Raw genomic sequence first — 27,342 nt, 5'->3', positions numbered from 1 at the left:
TTGTCAAGACTTTATTTTACAGATTCCTTTGTGTGTGCTGTGTTTTCTAGTCTCTCTTTTCCCTTTTAATTTTTTTTTCCTGTAGTAAATAATGAGCTGCCGCCCGAAATCCGGCTTGCCAGTGGTCAGCTAATGGGTGATGACCTGTCCCTCCTTACTGCAGGAGAGCTGTCACCTTATATCAGTGACCCAGCGCTGAAGCTATTCCAGTGTGCTGTTTGCAACAAATTCACCTCTGACAGCCTGGAGGCCCTAAGTGTGCATGTGAGCAGTGAGCGCTCGCTCCCTGAAGAGGAATGGAGGGCTGTAATTGGAGATATCTACCAGTGCAAGCTCTGTAACTACAACACGCAGCTCAAAGCCAACTTCCAGCTCCACTGCAAGACTGATAAACACATGCAGAAGTATCAACTGGTGGCTCACATTAAAGAAGGGGGCAAAAGCAATGAGTGGAGGCTGAAGTGTATTGCCATTGGCAACCCGGTCCACCTCAAATGTAACGCCTGTGACTACTACACCAACAGTGTGGATAAATTACGCTTGCATACCACCAATCACAGGCACGAGGCGGCCCTGAAGCTCTACAAGGTAAGCAGTGACATCCATTTCCGTTGGCACAGAGTAGAGAAGGGAATTAACTGTTTCAGAGCTTGGAGCACAAATCTGCAAGTTAAGGAAAAAGAGGAAAAAAAAAAAAATCGAGGGCTAGGTACACGGTTTCTGCCCCACGTTACTAAATGTGTATTGAAATGTATGAAATATTTAAAAGGTTTGCCATCCCTTTGACACCCAGCTCAGTGGCATTGATTGCTTTACTGGTTTCTCCCAAATAAAATAACTTTTCTGAGTATTTTCATATATGAAATAATACTTTTACGCCTCTTTTATTGATTGATTTAAAAAAATAGCACAGCTCTTGGCTAAGTGTTGATGGTTATGGGGAGCAGAGGACAAAAACAGTGTTACCTTGTGAAGGCATCATCTCTTGTTTGGTGACGAAAAAGCACTATACAAACACGATGGGGTTTTGTTTTTTTTCCCTGTAAGTTTCTAGTAGTATTGAGTAAACACACTCTCCTTTAGCATCAGTTGAAGGTCTTTTCCTTAACTCTGTTATTTTGTGTGGCTTTTCCCAGCTAGTAAAGTGCCTATCCCCCACAGTGGGTGTGGTGCAGATGGCAAATCTACTTTCATCGTTGCTGGAAAAAGCTATGCAGATGTAACGAATATGTGCAAGTGCTGCACACTCTCTTCCACAAGTTGTCTTGACTTTTTCTAAACCCTAATTACCGGTTAATTTATCTTCTACAGTTTGTTTCCTGGATTGGCTTGATTGTTTTGGTTTATGTACGAATGAAACAGGTTCATTTCAGTGATGAATAACTTGATCACTTATTAAAAACTTCTTTTGTCTAGAGGATATTAAAATTCAGAAAATATTGTAAACCATTCGTCATCGTAACAAGCTCTAAATATGATTACAAAATCCATTTTGCAAGTGTTATCTATTGATTTATACTAGAAATCAGTGATAACTATGTTGTCTGGAGTCAACCAGCAATTCTCATACCTATGGCTTTTCTAACACTAGTTCAAACTATAAACACACAACAGAAAGAGCCGATTGTGGCTCTCTAGAGCAGGTGCAGGAATTATTTATTTGGGTTGGCCTGGCACCATTTGTTTGGATTGTTTCTCCAAGTTCAAATTCTGGATTGATGTACTGAGCGTAAAAACCTAAAGACGTGGTGTGAGAATTTGTAACACTGTTCCTGTGGTCTCGGCGCTTTGTGGATCAATAATGAAACCATTAGATTTGGGTTACACAGTTTGAGGGCAGTACAGGCCCTAATGTAAGATGGAAAGCTTCTAAGTTGATGGCATTGAAACCATCATATAACAGATTAATCGTATTATAATTCATAGGTTTTACAGCAACAGATGATAACTGTTCAATTGTCAGTTTTTTTTCTGTTGATCCCTGACCTAATAAAACTTTTAGATTACCTAAGAGAAAAAAATAAACATTAAGTTTGTATAAATAGTAGATCTCGACCCTGGGAGCTATATAGAATATTCATGAACTGTGTTTATATTCACACAGCTCCTCTCACACTTTTAACATGTTGTGAATAAAAGATAGAAATGTACAAATTTCTCTATTTTATTAATCTGATGTGAGAAGTTAAAGAAAGGTAGAGTGTTACTGTTTATTTTCTCAGGAAAGATTCTTTAATCTAATTGTTTGATGATTATAAACGTGTGTGTATGTGTTTGTGTTAAGTTTACCCATTCATCCCATGGCTGTGGACTGACCACCCTCAGTATCCGCAGAGCAGTTTGCCAGGTGCCTGTGTTACTCTTAAAGGTCCCTTTCAGGGAGAGTTGGATATTGTCTTTGAATGTATAACAACTAAATGAGATAAAAGCTTGTTGATAAAGGGGCTTGAAGGCAGAGAGAGCTTTAGATCCCAGAACCAAAGGATCTATGTCCTCTTACCTTAAAAATGTTAGAAATCACATAAAAATTTATCTTTCCGCCGCTCTTTTTTATTCACTGATCTCTTAAATACCCAACTGTCCTTGTAGTGTAGTGTCTCAAAATGGTCAGCAAACAAACAAAAACACACTTTGAACAAACTTACCTTGAATTAAAGGAAGATCGAAGAGAGAAATACTGGAGCTATTGAAACTTGGTATTGGGAAAACTATATTATTTCTCATTATCCTTCAAGGAGCATTTATTATTTCTAGTAGTAACTACAAAAATACTGCAGAGTAGCAATGTGTGGAGGTTGCCATTTCTAAACTGATTTACAGAAACTGTGTGAGTCAGATATAGAGGATTTTCAAGTACAGTAATGAGGATATTAGCAAGCTGGGTCGGCTTGTGTCGGCAAAATAAGATTGCTTCATAAGTAACATTAATTGCTTTTAAATGAGAACCTAACAAATTGGCTCCGGCCTGGAAAATATGATGGTTTGTAATATGACTAAAATATTAAAATTAGACTTAAAATAGTTTCTGAGTTAATGACTAGACAATAATCTCCTATATAAAATTCATTTTCATTAGGAGTTTAATTTACATCATTTTGCATTGTGAATTATTCAGGCTTTAAGGGAAAGTGACAAGTAGCAGTTGTAAGACAAGTACAGAGCTGTGGGAAAACAGCTTTTCCTGTTATTGACAACATATTGATTCATAACACTCTAAATGTGGTGATGTGTCAGTTTGATCCGAATGACCACTTTACCCCTTGCATTGTCAACCTGAAGCAGTATTACCAGAGAGAAGTGTGTGTCCTGATTCCAGTTTAAGGAGGTTAAAGGTTAAAGGTTAAGGGTTAGCTTAAAAGCATCATCTGCCTAGCTGCTTAACTTTAAACTGATCAATTTAATGAAAATCTGTTTTACAGATGTTGTTTTAATGTATTTGGCAGGATTTAGGCAGCTTTAACATTAGACGTATGCTAGTAAAAATTATTTCTTTATTTGACCAGAACAACACCTTTCCTTTTATGTTTAAAGTAGAAGGCTTGCGGGTTATGGTATTTTGGCAAAGAACCCAGAGGCAGAATGTGTTGATGATCTTTCCATATGGACTCAAAAAAAGAATACCTTTATGTCTATTGCTAACGATGACTGCAAAAACAAACAAGGCTGTATTCATTTTTTGGCAGTATTATTTTCCTTAGAATTTTTTTCTAAAGAGGAATTTTGTTATTGTTAAGAAAATCTTACTCATTTCTTCAAGCACAGTTCTCTGAAGCGCTCAGGACTATTAAATTTTGATTTTTTCCTCCAGAAATTTTAATGATGAAGCGAAATGGGTCTAGGAAATTAAAACAATAAAATGAAACTGCAGGTTGCCCTTAATCTTCTCTTTTAATGTATGAAAGTATATTTAAAGTGAGGTTAATAAGTACTCAATGCATAGATAGCTACAATCAGTGTTACAAGGTAAACTGTGTCTGTACCTATCTCTCTATATAATACAAAAGCAGCGTTTCTGAGCTGACCACCTTATTAGATTTGATTATATTCTTCTCATTTCACGCCTTTGCATCCTCTACGAATTTTTTCAATTGATACTCACATAATGAGTCCTCAATAAATATTTGTAGGATGAATAATGGACTAATGAATAAACTGAGAAACGTGTTAAAGAAACCCTTTTACTTCCAACCCTCATTAAAAAAAAAAATGCATTGCAATTTGATCCACCCCTAAATTATCCCAAACTTTTTCTAAAGAGTCCAGAAAAAGATCTCATAAAAACTACTTAGCACTACACATTCAAACTGAGGAGGAACAAATAAGACTTTGGCAATATTTTAGATTTACAGTTTAGCTTATTCTTGGCTCCGCATGGCCATGACTTGTCCGGCCAGCTGATGGGTCTCCCGCCATCCCACGCAGGGCATGCAAGTACTGTGCTGCACCTGCATTTCAGCTGCTCCTATAATGCTGTGTGGATTTTCAAGTGAGGTGTTCGCAGCTTTGCTGGTTCAAAGTCAAAAGCTTAATTATACTAGCTTTTTTCCTTCCTGCATCTGCTAGTGGTGAAGCGGAATAGTCTGTCTGAATTCCATAATGCTGTTTTCATATTTGGATTTCAAATTGGCTGGGAACAGTGAATGAATCTCTTGTCTCCATGGTGAGCAGAGGCACACACGTGGGATTTGGTCCTAGGTAACTTTTAGTGTAACATTCCCCTAAGGAACGTTTTTGGAGTTTTCTCATTATCCATGTTATGGCTGAAAGAATCCGGGTTAAGAACTAAAATCAAGGTGTGGGGGAGGGTCGTAGAAGAGAATGCAAGGAGCCACGTTGGGAAAAGTATGTGGCAAGGAAATAAAAAAATGGAATAATTAGCTTCACCTACCTTGTTTGCTTTTTTACTAGTAGGAAGTAATAACCTGATCAGTGTGGAATTACCAAAGAATCACAAGCATTTTCGTTTCAATAGGCCTGAGTCCAACTTTGCAATTTAAAATCAAATATACCAGATATGTACCATTTCAATTATTGAACTGTCATTGTCCCGGTGTGATGGTAAAAGAGGTCAGGAGATTGTGTGGTACACATTTGCATAAAAGTCATTGTGTAAAAGGAAATTGGAATATGTGTGTGTATCTAGGAAACCAAAACAGGTTTTTCTTAATCTTATTCTAGACATTTGTTTAGATGAAGAAAGCTGTTTTCAGAGATAAACAAAAGTTATTCTTTTCTGTTGCTGAACATTAACCTGAATATGGAAATTTTTGCACTTTTTGTATTAGTTTCAGATTTATGTTCCTTTCAAGGTTGAGGTGCAGTGTGAAATTGAATTCCAGTCGCAGGATTTATTTTTTGAAAAGTAATCACAATTCAAGTATTCTATTGTATTGTCATATCAGAAGACAAGGCAGAGGTTGAAAAAACACTTTCTGTAGTAGAACAATGCGTGCTTGCATAATGCTTATAACTAATAAATACACTGATCAAACAGAGAGGATCTGGTTAGCTAATAGCAACTAATAAATCACGGGTGTTTTCAGATCGCAATGCAATTGGCCAGCCCTATCTCCTACGTCTGCGTCTGTTTTTAAGCTTGACATTTGCTCAAGCACAGCCATGTGTCAGAACACGGCTTCTCCAGCACAAATATGGACTTTTTCACTGCATGCACATGGCAGTAACATATTACATTATGAGCTGAGAACCCTCCTTATATTCTACCAGGAAGAAATTGACGACAATTTGTCTCTCCAAATTATAATGTGTATATTGTACCTGTCAATCCCTAGAAGGATTACTTCAGACCAGGCATTAGCAACTTATGACATCCAAGTCAGGAGAGAGAAAATGATTTTTAGGATGTGAAATCATTAACAAACCCAGGCAAAATGTAGAGAAAGCAAAGTATGTTGCTGGAACCCTCCTGTTTTCCTTTCAACGTCTTTCCTGAACCAGCGACTAACATGCTCTTCTCTGTTTTTCTGAAATCCTGACTATTTTATCCCACCTAGATCTTCTCTTCGGGGAAATACTCCATGTGGCAAGATTACCCATCTAATTCCCCAAAGAACCCTGGCATTCCTTTAATTAAGGGAAAAGATGCCTTTTCATAAAAGCAGAGTAGTGCGTCCAAAGGTGTAAATAACTTTCAAGCCTTTCCCAGGGTGCATTTTGTTTTAAAGGAACCACTTAATCTGGATGAATTTCTAATGTGTGAGGGGTGAGTGATTATGTCAGGGGTGGGGATGAGGTACGGCAGTGCCCAGTTTAAGAGCTTCCTTCGTTTATCTCCTTCCCAGCACACATACACGCACACACCACACACCACACATCAGCCCGCCCCCACCTCAGAAACGCAGGAAAAAATTTGGCACTGCCGTTCACTTCACTTCAGGACCCTGTCAACTTGTACTTTATGATTTATGTTCCTTTTTCTAATAACTCGTGCTTGTTCTATCTCATGTGAAGTATAGGTATGGTTTAACCAAAAGTAGTAAATCGCATCTGTGTCACCCACCCTGAGGTCATTTAGGTAATGCAGACAAAGGTGTTACCTCGTAATTAATGTGCTCTCCTTGCATGTTGCTTTGGCTTCAATTTCATCGTCCCTGTCAGGGGAGCTTGTTTAAAATCGCTGACATGTTCAGATGGTACCGGGATGCCACGCAGCAATGCAGCCAGAGTCATATGTTACCCAGGCCTCATGCTGCTGAAAGGGTCTTGGCCCAGGGTGGAGTAAGGAGGAGCTGGCATGTGCATAATGACCGCGGTGCTGCTTCCAGAACATCTGGCCTGCCTGAGTTCTACTGGAAATGCTTCACCCAGTTTGCTTTGAGTCTGAGCCTGTGCTCAGGCTGAGTTCAATTAGACGTGGAGATTTGTTCATTATGCAGATAATTCAAGCCCTAAAAGGCACTTTTTTTGCAAATCATCAGTGTATTTCAGGAGAGCTTCTGATGATATGATGTATTCCAAAGAATGGCAACAATGGAGGCATAGCCCCCTATAACCCATGAGGAACCGCCTTCACAGATTTTATGATCTAGGAGGAGGGCGGGGATTGGTGTGGGCACGAGGACCAAAGTTCTGTTTGCAGAACACCTGAATGATATCTGGAGTTTTACTTCTAATAAATACAGAAACATTTATTGAGCACTTAATGTCTGCCAAGTTTGAAGATGCCTCTGTTCATGGAGGTTGCGTCCCATTAATGTGGTAGGTTATAAGCCATCTTCTCTAAGGTGGGACTTCCTCACTCCTTCTGTTCTTCCAGGGTGGTGGGGACTGTAGTTAAATTAGGAATTGAATCCATGTGTTGGCCATCCAAAGCTTCCAAGCCCTTTTCAACCATGGTTGGTCAAAGGATGGAGTGTGACTGCCCTCTTGGGTCATCAGTAGATGTCAAACAATGTCACTTGTATATCTTGGCTGATTCACTGCTTTCTTGCATTGCAAAACTTTATTGATCAGTTTCTGACAAAGGTTATGGTGAGAATTTGAGGGCAGGATAGAGCTTTTCTATTAGTTTGAACATTTATGCTGTTCTTCATATATGAGGACAATGCTACTGATGCCTTGCCTAGAAAATGAAGAAAGCCGCTTAATAAAGAATGCAAAATGTGTCAAATTGCAACTTTAGTCAAGCTCCTTATAGAACCAGGTTTCCAGTTTAGTTTGACTCTTGCAGAATCTTTGTTAGTTTGGTTTACAATACTGTTAGTGAGAGTTCTTCTTAAAGATACATTATTATAATACCTAGTTCTCTTATTGTCTGTGATTATGTGTGTGTGGCAACATTTATTTCACTTGGCTTTATAGTCTTTTATTAACATTCTAGTGTTCTTATCTTTAAGGAAAAATAGACTTGAATATAATACTTATACACATATTAAATGCTTATGTAAATATAAAAGTATATCGAGACCATGCTCTCAATAATTTATTGATTCAGATTTTCCTAAAGACTTTCTTTCACTGGAAATACTAGATAGCATAGAATACACGTTTCTCTCTCCTGGTTGCTTAAGGAATAAATGTTAGGGTTCTGTTTTCCCATTAAGCAATTTTTGATGAGTAGTGTAAAGGAAGGTTTAGGTTGAAGAATTCTTTGTCCCTGGGTATCTGCTGATAAAATTAGTGGTATGTAGGGTTGAGGAGGGAAGGAAATGAGCTATTGATAGATCTAATGGTATCACTTAACTCCAGTTTTGGAGGAAATCTTTTAAAATTTTAAAATACTGATTTTAAGGCTGTGATTGTGTGTCCTATGTCAAGAAGAGCTCATTAATAGAGAGAGTTCGCAAATAGCTATCTATGTAGGATTTATGAGGTATTGGGAAGAACCTTCCAAAAATATCACTTCTTCTGGTGCCAGATATTCTGTCAACAGTGAAGCCATATTCATAATTGACATTCACTTATCAGCTTTAAAAATGGCCCTACTTTTTGAAGAGAAAACGTATGCTGACAACAATCATAAGAAGTTAAACTTTTTATATGCGTTATCTCATAGACTCTACCTAACAGTTATATTTTATTATTCCCATTTTGACATATGAGGAAACTGAGTTTCAGAGCAAAATGCCTCGCTCAAGTCCTCACAGACAGAAAGAGCCTGTGTTGGAGTGCTAACTCTGGCCTCTTCTCAACTCATGGCCAAGCCTACATTATGAGGCTTTGCTAGTAAGAAAACTTTTTGTTGTTTTTGAGGATAGGGTGAGCAGGGAGTGGGAAAGGAAGAGACAGGCTGGGAGCCTCTGAGGCAAACTTAACAATTTTGTCTAAGGTGTTAATCATTTTGGAGCTCACTTATATTCCTTTGGGTTAGCAGATTCCGTTAAAGACATTGCGGACGGAATACAACCTAAGAGCTGGCCAGTACGGTTTGCATACACGAACACAGTCAACTGGAAGGATGAACTTACCCCTGATGGGTCCCCTACAAGCTGGAAGGAGCAACTGCTGCTTAAAATTGTTACCTGACTATTTCCTGTCACAACAGAATTCTTTCGCTTTAAAGAAACTTCCTTGAACTGGCATTTTTGGGTGCTTGGTATATTAAACAGAAAGGACTAATAGAATATTTATCACTTCTAGTGCCTGAGCTCTCAGTGCTTGCAAGTTAAGCACCTTTGGAAGCTGCATTAGTTCCTTCAGGTCACGAGGGTACTTCGGCAGTAATGTACTAAATGGTACCCCGCTGACCTGAAAGAGGGAATGTGCCTCCCTAAGCATTTAACTCGCTACACAGGAGCAGCTAACGCATCGTCTACTCTGCTCAGGACCTGGGTCTTCTTCTCTTCTCATTTCCCGGCATCCTTATAACGACTGGAGGAAGTCCTATTCAGTTGCTGCTTATTAGAATTTTTTAAAATAATTTTGTTTTGAATTATTATTATTTTTTTTACCTTTCTCTTTCACTCCTTATTCTGATCCGTTTTAGTTACTAGGTTCCAGGAATTTTCTTTCCACTCCTGTTTCTAGTGCGCTCCCGTCTACTCTCTCTTCCTTAAAATTTTGTCGATTGCGATGTAAAACTCACCATGTTGTTAGAACTGTTTATACTGACTTAACTTAGAGGTGCTTGAGGAAATCTTGCCTTCCTAAATCTGTTTACCCAGCCCTGCAAAACATTGTCAGTCGTTGACATTATTGCTGTTGACCACATTAATGAAATGTCCTTTTATTGGAGAGCAAGAATGGTCTTAGTTTTGAAATGACAAAATTGTTAGCAACAGAGAAGCTCCCAATGACTATAGCTGCTGTGTGTAAAGCATGCAAGGACATTTTGATAATTATAATGTGCAGTATCTTTCAAAGACTTTAAATATTTCTAACTATTCATTTGGCAGGCCTGAGAATGACACTAGCATATGTCCTTAGGGCCTAAAATCATTCATTGTTCAATTGCGAGAAATCAGGTAGCAAGTCTAATGGTCATCGCCTCTGAAAGAGAGTCAGTTTACAAGGCACCTCCTTTAAACTCAACATGCTTTCAGCACTTACCACTGAGTAGCAGAGTAGGTGACATCAGACATGAGGGAGGGAGTGAATGATTCCCAGTTTTTACGCCGAATAAATAGTGTTGTTTTTTGAAAGAAGATTAACATGCTTAAAGGGGAATTAGGCTAACACTAGAATATACCTTTCAGAATTTATTTTATTTGGTGAATTTATATTACATAATACTTTAGAAGGGAGAAAACTCTCTCCTATTCCCTATGTGATACTATCACTACTTTTTAAACGGACGCCTCTCAGTATCTTTTGAGAAATAATTTGGCTAAAAGCAAGTTCTGGTTTATTACAATTTTTATTAGCAAGTTAAGTAATTAGAAAAACATATTTGGATGGAGCGATTGTACCAAAGTTTTCCATGATGGGTATTCCCTGAGAAGATACTCCCCAGTCTCGTAACCAAATTCCTTCAAAATAGATCCAAAGGAAATTCATAAATAACTTTTTTTTCAGAGAAATACTGTCTCTGGCTCTCTTGATTCCTTCAGTATTAGGAAAACTAAGATGGGCTTTATGAAGAAGAATTTAGTTTTTAGAGTATTCATTCTTAACACAGAGATAAAGTTACCATCTTTAGGTCATAAATGCAAAAATGTCTTCCTCATTGCTTAATTTTGTCAACATTCATTTAGACGTATGTTTCAAAATAGACTCTCAGGTATAATATTTACTTCTAAGTTTCCGTAGCCTATATTAGGTCATTTTATTCCTTCTTGTATCTGTGGCTACCCCTTTAATTATAAGGACTTGGTAACTTGTTGGAAAACTGTTAATACAGAAGCACATTGAAATTGATGTTCTTTTTTTTTTTTTTATGTCTGTTAACACTTTTCCAAAAAGTGAACAATTTAATTCTTTGTTGACGAATGCACAAGAATGTGGTTAGATTCAGGTCTCATGTGTTAGGTGATTAAAAAGGCAAAATGCCAGGCCTCCCATCATGTTTTCAGTACGTGTCCGGGGAGACCTGCTTATACTTAGTTTGCTCGAACCCTGGAACAAATTGTATGCACAGGGGCATGTGTGTGTGTCTGTGTGTGTGCTTGAAAGGGAGAGAGAGAGAGGAGTGAGAATACAGTATATGAAGACTTATTTTAAAAAATTGATGAAGATTGTGAGTTAATCATTAATGGCCACTTATTTCGTTTTAAAGTAGATCTCAGAAATCTCTTCCTGCACATTGGAAGTGTTCTCAGTCCCTAGAGATAATAAACCTTTGATGATGTTGTGCAAGACTCGTCAACAAGCCCTGAAATCAGTTCTGTCTGTACACATGACTAATCAAAGATTCAGGGAACAGGATATGGTTTGGTAAAAGTGATCGGTTCTCCAAAAAGCAAATGGCCTCACGAATTGTGGGAGCATATTAAGCCTTTTCGCCCCTTACCAAAGGCACATCCTGGTGCCACCATTTGGGCTAGTATACTTTTACAAAGAGTTGAGCGCTAAGTCTTTTGAAAAGTATCTTTAAAACAAAGGTTTTCTCAAATAATGTCTACTTAAGTAGTACTCTATTCTTTTCTTTGTCTTAGATACCACAAGACACTTAGAAGTATCCTTGAAATTCAGGGAATTAGGGAACCAGAACAAATATCTACTTAAATTGATCAACTGTCGGATGTCCCATAGTGGGAAAATGATGGAATAAGACAGCAGCCTCAATAATTAGGCATGAACTTATAGAGGAAAATGTGACTGGAAGTTTCAAGAAATCAGTTCTAGATTAGAAAAGGAAGGAACTAAAGTTATAAGCTACAAAATCTACCAAGCGGACAGTGCAATGAGTGTTGAGGCCATTGTCTTCTGCTTTCTTCATTTTTTATTTGCAACAATTTTATTGAGATAGAATTCATACACTAGGCAATTCGCTTATTTAAAGTATACAATTAGGGGCCACCCTGTGGCTGAGTGGTTAAGTTGGTGTGCTCTGCTTTGGCGACCCAAGGTTTCCCGAATTCAGATCCTGGGTGTGGACCTAGCACCACTCATCAAGCTATGCTGAGGCGGCATCCAACGTAGCAGAGCCAGAAGGACCTACAACTAGAATACACAACTGTGTACTAGAGGGCTTTGGGGAGAAGAAGAAACAAAACAAAACAAAAGAAGAAGATTGGCGACAGATGTTAACTCAGGTGCCAATCTTTAAAAAAAAACTTTTTAAAGAAAAGTATACAATTAAATGTCTTTTTAGAGTATTCACAGAATTATGCAATCATCACCACAATCGATTTTAGAACATTTTCAACACTCCAAAAAGAAATCTAGTACCATTTAAACCTCCACCCCCACTGATTCCAGCCTCCCCCCCGCCCCCTCCCCCCACCCCCTGGCCCTAGGCAACCACTAATTGCTTTCTGTCTGTATAGATTTGCCTATTCTGGACATTTCATATAAATGGAATCATACTATCTCTGCTCCTTTGTGACTGGCTTCTTTCACTTAGCATAGTGTTTTCAAGATTCGTCTATATTGTAGCATGTACCAGTACTTCAGACCTTTTTAATACAGAATTTCCATTGTATGGCTAAGCTACATTTTATGTATCTCATCAGTTGGGCATTTCAGTTGTTTCCACTTTTTGGCTATTATGAGTAATGATGCTCTGAACATTTGTGTACAAGTTTTTGTGTGGCCATATGTTTTCATTTCTCTTGGCTGTATAGCTAGGAGTAGAATTCCTGGATTGACACTTCCTAATACTAACTGGACTCTCATTACTGCCAATCAGTTCTTGTTTCGTACCTGGTCAGCTCCTCTCTCTTTTCCTTTGAAGAATATTACAAATTTTTCTCACTCTCCTAATGCTTCTTTTTCATCTTCTGCTCCACTCTGGCCTACGAGTTCAGTGAGAAAATTAATATTAATACTTGTTGAGCACTTTCTAGGTGGCAGATAATCTTCTACGTTCTTTAAATCTGTTAACTCATTTAATTCTAACTGCAATCCTGGTAGATAGGTACTCTTATTATGTCCGTTTTGAAGATGGAACAAGGCAATGAAAACTTAATTAAATTATCCCAGGTTATGTAACTGATAACAGTGACAACTGAGTCAGGATTTGAGCTCAGACTGACTGGTTGCAGAACCCACAGTCTTAAACGGGACACTTTGTTATAGTGAAGAATCTACGTTGAGGAGGGATACCTGGAAAGCAAGGTCTTGTTTGTGGTAGAAGGGGATGAAAATAAGAGCATAACTATAAAAGTTGATCTTTGAGGAGGACTTGTATCCCTGGGAGAGGAAGAAAAGAAGTGATGATGAGATGGAGATTCAGAACCTTTGGGAGGAGGCAGCGAGGGATGGCAAATGAGAAAAGTCACTGATAACAGTATGGGCTTTTTGAGTTCTTTTTTTATGTCAGAATGTAAACCATTTATTTGAGTCATACTATGCTCTTTGAAAAATATCTATGAACTGAATTCTCCATATTTGAAGGTTTGAAAAATTGTTCTATTTTGTGATAACGGAGATTTACTAAAACCTGTTTTCTCAGATTGATGTTCCAGTAATATGCAAATGCTTGTTTGTCCTCATTTGTTGAAAATGCGCTGTGCGCGCTCCTAATGGTGAGGAAGACAGACACAAAGGGTGTAGGATGGAGTTCCTGTCCTCATGAAGCTCACCAGTTTGTAGAAAAAAAATATATAACACTTTTTATCTGTGCTTTATTTTCTCTTGTGAATTGTCCCTGTCCACAGCCTTTCTGAATTCCAGAAGTTTGTAGGGGACATTTTTAATATTTTACATAACACATTTTAGCATGTTTACTCCTTTGTGTAATCTAGGAAGTTAATATTTAGATTTTCTGTGATATTTGGGGAAAAATTTATATTCCTGCCTTGCAGAACTTGGATAAAGAGTGGTTACTTGTTTCCACATCAATGAAGATGTCTTATTGTTGAAAACTAATGCACAGTAACAGTATAATTTAAGTCCTCTCCCTCTTGCCCCCTCACCCCCACCTATGTGATGTTTGTGAGCATGATTTTTATGTTTTCTTAATGGTAAAGAAATGGACAAACTGAAATATTCCTTGGTGCTATTTTTGTTAACAAGAAGGAGTGTTTTTATTTTTTTGCATATAAAAACATAAATATACATGTTTCTAATATCTGATCTAATTAATCACTGGTAAAATAGACTTAATATTTTATCTATAGCTATTTCAGCCATCATCTTATTTTATTCAAGCAATTATTGATATTCCTTGAAGCTTTCAATTTCCGGAGACCCACTGATCTTCGTAAAGCCTGTTGACATGGGTTGGGTGAGGTCAGGAGCTGGACTGCCAGTGTTCCTACTGTTGGAACATAACGTTGCATAATTTCTTCTTTCTGTTTTACTATGAAAAAAGCTTAAGGGGAAATTATGCAAGAAAACATGATAAGCTCCCATATTATCTCATGCTAAAAGATTCTCTGGAGCTGCTTTCTTTGAGTCTGAAACACAGTGAAACTGAAAGATTGACTGCCTATTTCAGACTTATGTCTGTGAACACTGATGAGCTTAATAAGCATTGACAAGATGGCTATCACTTTTTGATACCCTCCCATTATTAATATGTTGGGGATGGAGTGTGATGGGAGAGTGTGGGGGGTGGAGAGAAAGGCAGTGAAAGATAAGCGCCTCGCTCTCCTTCCATCTCTCTGTAACTCAAGAAAAGTTTAGAAGAAGAGTTAGACATTTTCTGTCTTAAAGTGTCTAACTGCCTTCCTCACTCTTTATGTGGTTTTTGGCAAGCATTTCTGTGCCTTAGTTAATATATTAGTAAATGGAGGGAAAAAACACTCCACGGAGTTCTCTAGATCTTAATTAAGGTACAAAAATAGCTTTGAGAAAAGTATTCTGAGATAAAAGCTTTTCTTATATGTGGAAAATATTACTCGTGTCTTGTCAGCACATCCACTCTGTTGGCCTTGCTTTCTTGTACTTAGAGATAACTTCTGCTTTTCTTCTTATTAAGACACTTTGCTTTTTAATTTCTATAAGTGCACTTGGTTACACTATTATATCTAGGACTTGTCATTCCTGAAAAGCCATTCTTAACTTTATCTTTCCAATAGGCCTTCACTTGAAATTTGCTTGGGAGAGGAGAATGGTTATACTCATCAACTTGAAAATGCATAAATATAGCTCATAGAAAATAACTATTTGTATATGCTTTTATGTGCTTTAACTTCGATATCCATTCCTTTTGTAGAAGTTTGCCCATAGAAAAAGAGCTGGGTATTACACTTTGAAATACCAGTTTTCAAGTCTGCCATGTGTGAATTTGTAAATGAGTCCTAGTAAGTGGGGCTCACAGCTGAAAAATGAAAGCTTCTGTGTCTTGGCATTCATTTTACATTTGCCTTTAGGCTGATACCACAGTTTTTTCATCTATGAAATGGGTTCTGAGTTACCATTATGATTAGAAAATAAGCATTAACTTGACAGTTTTGGAGACCTAGTCTAAATGTAGTCATTTCTGTGGCTCTCAGAGCTGAGTTTACTCTGAGCTTTAACAAATATCTCATCTTAAGTTGCTGATGTAGCTACATATCTATCACGTTGCTGGTTTTCCATTGTTTTGTTTCATCCACAAATATGTGTTTATATATTTTTCTTGTAAATAAGAAGAAGGATAATAATCTTATAGAGAGAAATAACCACCTCTTAATCCTTTGTGCTTTATTTATTTATTTGACTGATCATTTCATTTATTTGTTTATTGAGAGCCCACTGTGTCAGCCCCTGTGCTAGAGAATAAGGATGTCACTTCAAACAAGACAGATACAGGCCTTGTTCTGGTGGCGTGTATACAGGTTAGTGGAGGAGACAAGCACTAAACACATCGTCACATATCAGGCAAAGAAATAGTTATTTACTATTGTAAACGAATAATATAAGTAGTTTTATTTTGGTCTGGAACATTTACCTGTGTCATTAGTGCATAGGTATTTGTGTAAATCAAGTTCTTCCTCTAATCTTGGAAGAAAGTGAAGAAGTTGCATGAGACCCTTTATTGAGATGTTTATAAAGGTGGCTAGGGGCTGAACTGAATTGACTTCACTAGATATGGGCTGTCAGATAGAAAGAAGCATTTACCACTGAGATTTGATTAGAGTTCCAGCACTTTCAAACTTTTTGGAGTCATGAAACGTTGGCATGAATAGGCATTCTAGAAATGGCTACATATCCAGTTGACAGATTTGTACGGAATATCGTATGGAAGGTTGGATGAAATGAAGCTGACCCTTATGCTCCCTGTTGAAACTTTTAAAACATGCTTATTCCAAGGCCGCAGCATCTGAGGATGCATCCTGGAATTTCTTCAATTAAAGAGATGATCCTGATCGTCGGCTACATTTGGGGATCACTGAACTAGAAGGTCACTCTAGATCTAAAGACTCCGTGAAAAAAAGATGGTGAATGTGGTGGTTGTAATAAGCTCAGCTCCGTTAGCATCCGTTCCTCCCATGGTCAGAAGAGAGAAAAGGTGTCCTCTCCTTTCCCAGACTAGGATTTTGCTAAGGTCTGCCAATGCTGCATACTCTCTGCAAGGAAGTCATGGAAGGCACTGCCCTTTGCCTTGCTTATTGTTTTTCTTCTAAGGATAAGAATCTAACATGTTTTGATAGGCAAAAAAAAAAAAAAAAAATCCCATTTCAGTAGGAAAAATGGCAAACCTTTACAAAGGAAACCTTTCTGTACAAAACAGCTGTGCTTTTGTTGAAGGTCTGGCACTTTAGTCAACTGTTGGGCCAAGAAACTACTTTCTGACTTCAGAAGCTGGTAAAAAAAAAAAAAAAAGTCCCCTGGATTGAATTTTGTAGGAATATCGTTTTTGGTAAATTTTGGAATCATGCTTTGCCTCATCATAGTTCCAGAAACCCGCTCTCCTTGTACACAAAGATATCCCCCGGCAGCAGATATATAGTCTGTTTTCTGAACAGGAATCTTATAGGTCTCAGGAGAGCCAACTTCCATACGCCCGCTGGCTTGTATGCTCATTTGTAGCTCACTGTAATGATTCTGCAATTTTTCATTTTCTTGCTATTTTTAGGGAGGCAGATTTTGAAGTTTGTTTTTGGAGTTTTACTTCATAACAGCATATTCTGTCTCTCTCCCCATAGATATGGATACAAATGTGTATGTGGTATATGTATATGTGTGTGTGTGTGTGTGTGTGTAGATACAGATGTGTGTATTTCTCTTTTGGGTGATCTGTGACCCAGTTTCCAACATGGAGTTGGGGGGTTCCTCACACCAGCAAACAATTCTCAGACACCGACAGGGTGTCTAAGAATTCAACTCACTTCTGACACTATCTCCCCAGAGATCGCATCAGATTGTGCAGGTTAAGAGTTCGGTCCTGCAAGACTGCCCCCATGCCCACTTCAGTACCAGTCTCAAGCCTGTGCTATTACCTGTGCTTCTGAACAACGGGCTACAGACCAAAGGTTCCTATGAGCCCCTCCTTGGACCTCAGTGTCCAGTGCATGTCCAGGTTGTTACCTGTACTTCTGACTGACTGGCTATGAATCAGAGGTTCCCATGACCCCCTCCTCGGGTTCAATTAATTTGTTAGAGTGGCTCACAAAACTCAGAGGTTTACTAGATTCTGCTGACTAGCTTACCAGTTGTTATAGAAGAATATGACTCAGGAATAGCCAGATGGAAGAGGTGCACAGGCCAAGGTGTGTGGAAAGGGACGCAGAGCTTCCCTGCCCTCTCCAGGCACTACACTCTCCCATGTCCAACCCAGAAGCTCTCTGGACCCCGGCCTTTTGGGTTTTTATGGAGGCTTCATCACATAGTCATGATTGATTAAATCATTGGCCATTGGTGATTGATTTAACCTTCAGCCCCCCTCCCCTCCCCAACCCTCTAACCACTTGGTTGGTTCTCCTGGTGACTAGCTCCCATCCTTAGGTACGGTCCAAAAATTTACACCTTTATGACTGGACGCCTGGGAAATTCCAGGGGTTTTTGAAGCTGTGAGCCAGGAACTGTGGACGAAGACCAAATATGTATGAGAAATATATTTTGGTCACTTGAATGACCAAATACATATTTCTTATAAATCACAATATCTCTTTATCCTGTTTATGAAAGAGAACTGTGTATTTTATGGTCTATAATTTGACCATTTTCTTTTAATGATATCCCATACTTTTCTCCCAAATATGGCATCTAAGACAGATGCCCTGGCAGCTACACTGACAACCAGTGCTAAAAAGAAGCAAATAAATACGGTGTCTAATCTCATAAGCAACAGAATTGACTTTGTCATAGTACATTACTCTGGAAAAGTTATTATATTTAACCACTTTCAAGTTAAAAACTGGACCTTGGTCTATTTCATAAAGAAGTACCTTTTTATAGATCAACTTGAAGCAGTCAATCAATTCTGTACTGACCCCCAAGAGCTACATTTTTGAATGTGGATCTACTGTAAAATGCCAGCGCCGAACTCTGAGTCCCATCAGCAATAGCCTGTGTTTCGCAAAAGACTCAAAGAAAATAATTTTCCTGCCCGCAGACTAAAAGAGTCACACTAGTAAAATAACTGGATGGTTTGGTTAAAAAAGTCAAACAGTTATTTCAAGATTTTGCTAATAATTTGATTGGCTTGATCAGTTACTTGAGCCCAGCTGATACATATAGATCAGTGCAGAATAGAAATTTCCTGCTCTGCCTGGGGTGAGCCCCGAACCTTTGGTTATTTAAGCATAATGTTCAATGAGGGCACATATGTGTACTATATAAAACTTTTGAGGTCTGTGCTTAAGTAATAAACATAGTACAGTGTTGTACATTTGTGTGACCTAAAGCATTGTGCTCTACTGTGACAAACATATCGTCCTCCTCTGCCAGTATAAATGCAGGGACATTTCATAGTCATAATCTGTTAATACCAGTTAGTAGTGTCACAAATTAAAGCCTTAGTGGATTTGTATTGCTTGAGGAAGCAACTGATGTGAAAATACCAGGAGGCTGAGGGAGTGGGGCAGCTTATTGTAACCTAATTCTGCAGACCATGTAAGGTCTCCGTGTCGGGAACATGAAGCCTTTCAGTGCCCTTCACAGAGAGCTCAGATGAGCAGTTCATTATGCAAATGATATATCATTGAGATACGTTAGACCAGACACATTCCCAAAGAAAAAAAGTTTCGGTGAATAGCAGACAACAAAAATCAAAGGATAATATCCTTTTTTCAAAGAAAAAGAAAGATTTTACTGCTTTTTAAAAATTTATATTTATAGTGCAGACAAAAATTTCTTCCAAGGATTTGAAGAAATGCATTTTCTACAGTTGTGTTGTTTGGGTCTGTACTTAAATAAAAAGTTAATGATGACTTTCAAAATGTATTTTTCTAAGAAATGTTGATACTTGCGTGGCAGAGATTTTGGGCAAATGATTAATGTTGATTATATGCTGAAGGACACATAGCTGTCTTATCAAGAGGCCTGTCCACCTGGGAATATGGAAAAGATTTTGTGAATCATGGAAGGGATATCAGATTAAATTCCCTCTTTAATGTTAGTAGTGGTTTGAGAGAGTGTGATGCATTTATTACTGTAGCCATTTTGTATTTGCCTACGCGTTTAAATGATTTTTCCTATTTCCCCTTTTTAGCCTAGATTATGGATATATTCTGAAAGTTATAGGGAATAACAATTATAGAGAATGGGAAGCCCTGGTTAAAATTTTATGCACATTGAACTACAATGAGGGTATTAAGAGTATTTCATCCCATTTGTAAAATATCTTCCATGACTCTGAAAGGGCAATATTTTTCCAATTATATCTGCTTTAGCCTGCAAATGGATTACCTTATAAGAACTCTTATAAAGCACAGAGTCCAAAAATAATTGAAAGTGTAAGGACAGATAAGCTGAGCATATCAAGGGCCTGAGCAAACTTCTCTCAATAGCATTCGCAGAACAGAAAAAAAAGTTTATCTTAACTCCTGCTCAGGTCCAGATGAACATTTTAACCCTCAGCATCACGATGCTTCTTATTGATAGAGAGCACCTCCTGCATAATCTCTAGTCCAGTTCTCCAGCGTCTGGTAGATTACATTGTCACTCTCTGCAATATTAATAACCAGATGTGATCTTAGGTCTGTCCAAGGTCAGGCGGACTGGCCAGGTCAGCCTGTTTGTCTGTGCACATGAACTGCGACATCTACTCAGAGTGACAGGTAGATGATAGCGGTGGGACAAGGGTGTTAACCTTCAGACCACCAAAAGCAACCTCTTCCTGCTGGGACAAAGAGCCCCAGGGGCTGTGGCCACCTCCACCCACTATGCTCGTAATATTTTCAAAAATGATGCACTGTTGAAGGAATGCATTTCAGAAGAGATAAGTGATTTAAATCATTTCAATAAAAACAATCATACGTATTTGCGTTATTGTTCAGAACTTTTATTCAGATTTAACCGTGTTTTATGGGGATTGATTTTGCATGGCTTTCCTTCCCTTCTGTAAATGACTCAGCTATGCCAGAGTCTGGTATTCCTGAAATGCCTCTGGTTTCGCAAGTAAATAGTACAGAAGCTCCAGAGGATGGGGCAAGACATATTTTAGAAACCAGATAAACAACTTTTGAAGCTCCAGAATTTGTAGTATTCTACTATGAGATATAGCAAGTAAACTCATTTTTTTTTTTTTTAAGTCTTACCTCTTCCTGGGTAAGAATTCCTAAGAAGCTATTTGGTTCCTAATTGATTTTCTACGTCAGTTGTTCATTGAATAGATAAGTAGTGCCTGTGATATTTGATTACAGAGCAAGCCACCCATTTAACCTTCTGTTCTCTCCTGGCCAGGATTTCAAATACAATAGAGCGTTCCTCCCTGAGGCTCAGCAGGATTAGACAGCTAGCGGTAATCCCTGATACGCTGAAATAGACCTGATAGAACTTCACCTCACTTGTTTAGGATTATGCTCCTGAATTCAGCTCACCCGGCACCATTAACCCTTTGGGCACTTAGGCTGAGACACTCTTCACTGAAATCAGTAAGTGAGCAGACACCCATTAGGAAATTTTAGGCAGTTCCACCTTATGTCTTGACCAAAATACAATAGTAATTTTAACCTTAGAACAGGTGTATGCTCCTAAGTTATTTTTCTGAAATTTTGCATCTGAAATATTTGTGTCTCAAGAGTCATATGAGTTTATCTTCTTAAGTATAATTTTGTTGAAGAAACTTTATGGAAAGTTCTGGTTTGTGTAATAGCTTTGCCGCCATGGTCACGGTTAAATCGTTTTGTGGAGGTGAAGGAGAAATGACTTCATATCAAGCAGGCTCTTCATATTCTAGGTTAACTGGAACCAAGGCAAGTATGAAAATCCCCAAACCTCATTTTAGCCAGTGGTTTCCAGTCTCTTCCTTTTCCTTTCATTAGAGCAAATTCCATAGGTTTGAGTTTAATTTTCTCTCTTTCCCCTCTGGGGGATATGAAAATGAGCTAAGAAATGGCCACGAGTCAGGAAATCAGTGGGTGAAAAAGAACTAGTAAAAGGTATAGTTAATCCACAAATTGGAAAGTCAGCCCCATGTTAATCAAGAGATGAAAGGAGGAGCATATACTCTTTCGATGCAGGTGGCAGTGCTGGCCTTTATCTTGGTTTTTAAATAATTTACATTGAAATCTGCTCCTGACACTATTAGGCCATCAAAATGAGGCCCTTGCAAAGTCACAGGTTTAGAAATGGGTTATTAGTGACAACTAACAGTCTTAGAGAGCCCCCCAATCATTATGGAAGTGATTACCCGGAATCATCTAGGTCTTTTTGTGTTGACTCTTTAAATATTCATATTCACAACTAGTTCTATTAATTATTGAAATAAGTGATTCTGGTTTTGATGATGAGAAGATTTCCCACCATGCTCATAGGTTTTCAAGAAATGTAAGTTTTATTTGAGAGACTTAACCTCCAAATAATGTTGTGATGATGAATATGACCTCATTGCCTATGGTAATATTTCAAGGTCAGAGATAATTTAATGCTAAAGCATTGGTACATCCACTTCTTTTCCTGAAATTGCTTTTCTTAGTGGTTCTTAAAGGGTTTGATTACAGAAAATGTTTGTTTTTATTTAAACATTTTTAGTGGAACAAATACAATCACAATAAAAAGAAAACTAAGAAGAGTTTTTAGAAGAATTTTGTTCTTTACCACATTCCCCACCCTACAGAGTTACTGCAATTGTAATCATACCCAACGTCAAGATTACAAGAGGAAAACGATGGTGTGTACCTTGTGTTTTGAAGCTTTGTTTTTGTAAGAACTTAAAAACCCCCAGTGTCTAAATGGATACGATTAAGGCTGAAACAATGGTTTTACTCTAATAACATTTTGTTTGTGTTGGTAGGGATGCCATGAAGTGGAAGGTTATGACTTGAAATGATTGTAGCAAATCGTTAATTAACAGTCCTCCTTTTTACTTACTTTTTGTGCAAAATATCTAATTTTCATGGTTTTAGAGAGCAAAGATGATTTCTGTTGTTCAATTTAACATGTTATTCCAATTAATTGGAAAAGTGCTCCCATGGGCTAGCAGACTCAAGAATGGGGCCTCTCAGACTCTATCTCTTACAGTGGTCCTGGGTTTGCCCTTTTCTCCTGACATGCTTTTACATATGCTGTTGCTGAGATTCCAGGTCTTTGTTGTATGTTATAAAATTCTATTGCATCAGCATGAACAAAACAGAAATATTATGGACGTGAACCTTTCACCCCAAAAGACATATAACAGATTGAAAAGCTCCAGACCAGGGTAACAAGAATGCTTGCAGCCAGCATGGATGGGTTTACAGACGACTAAAAGCTGGTATTAATAAATCTCGAAAGGAGAAGAATAGGAGCAGAATTTACTGAAGTCTATGAAATAATAAAGGATGCGAAGCTGGGCCATGTGCATCTTTGTGCTGTGTGTCAGAAAGAGCTAGAAATCCTTCCATGTAACTAGGAGAAAACAAATTTCAAAGTGACAAAGGAGAACTTGGTGTTTGTTTGCTTTTCTATTTGTTAATAAAAAGTAATTTACCTCTGGAACAATTGAGTTAGAAGATTCTGGAAAAACTAATTCATCTTGGAATCATAAGGACAAAGAAGACCTTGAGGAGTCTCCTCCCTGGCAGACAGGCAGTATTAAAACCATCCCCCAAAGAAGTCCATCTGTATTATTTTTAAAGAGAAGGAACTGGTTTGGTTGTGGCCAATGGAATGCTTTGTGACCACATGAACAAAGAGATAATGACTGAAGAGTTTAAGACTCTGAAGCAAATGTATTGATTCTGCAAACTTTGTTCATATAATATGCTGTTGCAAAAATTCTTGTTTTTTTTAGAGTTTTGCCTCAGTGCTGTCCTTTTAAAACCACTTTTTAAGGTACTGTGATTATGCAAACTTAATTTAACATGTGGTCCTAAACTTGGGGATGGTAAGAGATACGCACAAATGACTGATACACCATTTATGAAGCTCCTACATCTTGTATCACTACATACTAACTAAAATTCTGTGTGCCAGGAATGTTCTTTGTCCACTGTATCATTCAGTCCTCACAAAGCCAAGTGAGGGGAGCGCAGTTATCATTGCAATTGTACAGATTAGGAGGCAGGACATAGCAAGGTCACGTGTCTTACCCAAGTCATACAGATATTTGAGGAGCTGAGATGTGACTTCCTTGCCTGGAAACCGTACTCTTAGTCACCATTCGTTACTGCTGAGCTTCTCTGAAGGCTGACATTATCAATCTGGGGTCCACGGACACCTAGGTCATCTGTAGGTGAGCTTCAGAAAGGGTTGGAGGATCACTCCCCTGAGTGGATAAAAAAGTATGCACTTTCCCACTGAGGAGTGTGTCCATACCTCTTATAAGATTCTCAGACCCAGTACATTGAAGAACAAGCATCCTGGAGAGCGGACACAGAGAGCTCCACAGTGGTGAGACCTTTTACAAGCGGAGGAGAGTGTGGCTAACTGGGCAACAGAGGAACAGAAGTGTTTTGATGGCGCCTTACAGGGTTTAGGGTAGTGGGTATCAAGTTTGGAGCTGGGAGAAGGGGAAGAAGCTGTTGCCTGAGTCGGGGAAGAGTGGATTGTTTCCTCCGCAAGTTGCAACTCATCAGTGTAATTGTAGACAGTTACTTTCTTAGCAATGGAAGAACTGTGATCCAGACACTGGCAAAGGCAGTACATGGCCAGGCAGTCCTTGGGATTGAGTGAATATGGGAGCCACTCTGACTCTCCTCCCATTCAGTCACTGATCTGTAGATGTCAGCAAACATTTCATTTCAAATACAATGGAAAAAATTCCGAGTGTCAAAAATAAATGAGTCCATTGTTTCCCGTTTTCAGTATCGGTAAAGTAGAACAATGCTCTCTCTCGATACATAACAAAATTAGTATCAATATATATTTCTTAATCTAAGGAATGGATGCTGACCACGCCAGGATTACTAATTTTAGCTAGCAACCTTCAAATGGAACATGAGAACTGATTTTTCCTTAATGTGATAGTCGTAGGTACCCCGTTTATGATAAATTTTTTTGTAAAGGGTAAAATATATGGTAATAGGTCCTAATAAATTCTCAGATACTACTTTTTTCATAAGGGAATATTTTGTCATGAGTTGAATTCCTTCATCAGAGTATTATTATGTATGTTATCAGTACAAATGGGTTAATACAGGCATATTGAGGGAAAGTAAGTTTTTTTGAAACTTTTAATTTTTAGAAGGGCAATCTATTTTATGGGATATTTAAGTGTATGTGTGTTAAAAGGAGTATTAGTTGTTAAATTATTAATCTTCATAACATTTTATAAGTTCAAAATGTAGTTTAAAAAATAATGAAACAGCTACGTCATCAATGTCATATGTATTTTGAGTGAAAACAATTTTTACCTGAATTAAGCATTCTCTTGGAGTTCTTGCAAAGCCAAGGCTACAACTGGCCTCGAAATTGGCCATAACTATACAGTAAAACTAAAGAAATGAAACACAATGGTAACGCCTTAGTTGATTTCCATTGATCAAAATGCAAAATTAAACCTAGGGAAATACGAAAAACAATATTTTTAAAGCATGAATTCATATCATAAAATAGCAATTTCAAAAATAGGCAAGGGCTTTTAAAAATGTGTTTTGCCTCAATAGTATGCCTTTGGAGAATTCTGTATTAGTTTGTTTCTGAGGTTGCATTTCTAATCATGGGCTGTCGTTTCTTCATTCTTGCCTTTCAGAACAAGGGTGGGGGGAGATTAAAATAATCTTCAAAGCAGACACTATTGCACTGAGTGGACCCTGGCACGGACGCTGCTTTTCTAAAGCAGCCCATTTCAGTTCCCACCACAGATGATAGTTAAATATCCACTCAAAGCAGAGAGTATTTAGATAGATTCATCCAGCCTGTGGAGAGGCCTGGAATCATATATCCTTCTCTATGTCTAGTTCATGAAATAATCTAATACAATTGTCTTTTGTTTTTTAATTGCAGAAAGGAATCTGGATTTCCAGTGATAGTCAGAGGAAAAAAAATAGCATTGTACAAAGCTTTCAATTAAAGTGAAAGTGAAACAATGTTAGGAGCAGCAGAATAAGATAGAGGTCTTGTCCATTTTTCTCTTTGAGAATAAACTATCCTAGCTCTACCAGTAATTTTTTCCATTTTGGTCATCTCAGCAGAGAAAGTAAGGGCTGGGGGCCTGTGAAAGCTGAGCTGCTCTCCTGTCTGGCTCCGAGCTGATCCCCCACGTCTGGGCTGAGACACGCTGGTGGTGGAGAGAGGCTCCCACTACCCCAGTCTGTGTTGTGCATGCACCATGGATCAATGGAGGCCCGGAGCCTGGGGGGCTGTCAGGATAATATCTTTCCTTTAAAGGAGAAAAAAAATTTCATAACGGATGTTAAAGAACTATTTTAAAACATGTCCTCATTGCAGTTTTGAGTCAGTGCCACTTATGAGTGCCATAAACAGCAGTGTAAAGAAAAAGTGTTCCTTATTTTTAGTAAATATTCCTTTTGCATTATATTAAGATATATTCAGATGCTGTACTCTCTTTTTAAGAGCGTGCCCAGATCAGATTTTCTTTTTCGTAAATGGCCCTGTTAAAAGTCAGTCTTCCAAGTGTTTCACAGTATCATCGTCCCCAAACCTCAACAGGGAAACCCCAGCTAATATGAGACACATGCTAATAAGAGGCTGATTTTCCATTTTTAATGTTTTATGCAGATGCCAGATGATGTATCCAGCTAACCACTTTAAACCTTTCAGTAAAGGTTTGATAATAGATGTCATTATTGAATGTCCTCATGCATGCCGCTTTGAAACAAATGATCACCTATTAGAGGATAGAGACAAAACACATTTATGTGAATGAAATGTTTAATAAAGTACATCAGGAGTTGTTTTTATTGGTATTGGTCTATGAATACTTTATGTGCTAATTTAGGGCTTAGGAGTACTTAGTCATCCGAGCTCTCCAGTCTGAAAAAGGCATGTACCTTATTATTATAAACGCCAGCCTTTAATGTTTAGAACATATTTATAAAACATACTTGTCCTCTTCTTAAAATTGAAAACATCTGTTACAGATTTTCTGTTAAAACGTTATGGACGTGAGAGCTGGTGAAGGCAGTCTGCCATTTTGAATGGGAATTAAGCTGACAATGCATTCTGCACCAGAGAGGCCGTGAAAACAAACAAAAAAAGGCAGATGGTTCATTTGGTTTAGTAATTGTAATTTGTTGTTCATTAGAAGTAATTCCCACACAGGCATTCTTTATTCTGATACAGTATATGGAAAATTTTACTCTCTAAACCTGGCCTAATAATTTTTTCTTTAGCATAATTTGCACTGACGTTTGACAGGCAGTCGATTAGAGCAGAATGATTTCTTTAGAATGAAAATTAATTATAATTTTTGCAGCTTTCATTAGTCTGCTTTTGTAACTACCATGGCGAAACAGCAGGGGTTTGGCCCTGAAATGCTGAGTACACTGGATCATTTGCAGCGTAGTCTCCCTTTTAAGATGATCGGACCTTTTCATTGTAGTTTCTACGTCTACATAAAATGAGGATTCTCGATAAAAAAATTTGTGCTCTTTGAAATATACTTAAATGTATGTTTACAGTAGTAAAGTGAGTCTCATGCTAATTTAACATCATACTGTGTAGTCTTTTAAACATATTCACAAAGAGAGACATACTTTAGTCTTCAGTGTTACATAATATGTTATAAGAATATTTCCTGAATTTATATACAGATTGTTACAGATGCTCACAGATAGCGTAGATTTTAACAGTGGGGATTCCATTCTT

General features: G+C 38.0%; 1 protein-coding gene across 4 annotated transcripts in view; it reads left to right on the top strand.

Moving 5' to 3' along the window:
- Nucleotides 1-27,342, top strand: part of ZFHX4 (zinc finger homeobox 4) — a 174,424-nt gene that overhangs the window by 25,996 nt on the left and 121,086 nt on the right. For 2 of the 4 annotated variants that reach the window (XM_023648438.2, XM_070221412.1), the window contains exon 3: nucleotides 164-588. In XM_023648438.2, the coding sequence (XP_023504206.1) occupies nucleotides 164-588 (425 nt within the window). Of the gene's footprint in view, nucleotides 1-85; nucleotides 589-27,342 lie in introns of all 4 variants that reach the window. The other 2 variants (XM_014727942.3, XM_023648435.2) reach the window with 1 other exon arrangement.

The sequence above is a fragment of the Equus caballus genome, chromosome 9 (genome assembly GCF_041296265.1).
Source record: "Equus caballus isolate H_3958 breed thoroughbred chromosome 9, TB-T2T, whole genome shotgun sequence".
In the NCBI taxonomy this organism is placed as follows: Eukaryota; Metazoa; Chordata; class Mammalia; order Perissodactyla; family Equidae; genus Equus; species Equus caballus.
The sequence above is the reverse complement of the archived record's forward strand: the minus strand, read 5'-3'. Positions and strand labels throughout refer to the sequence as shown.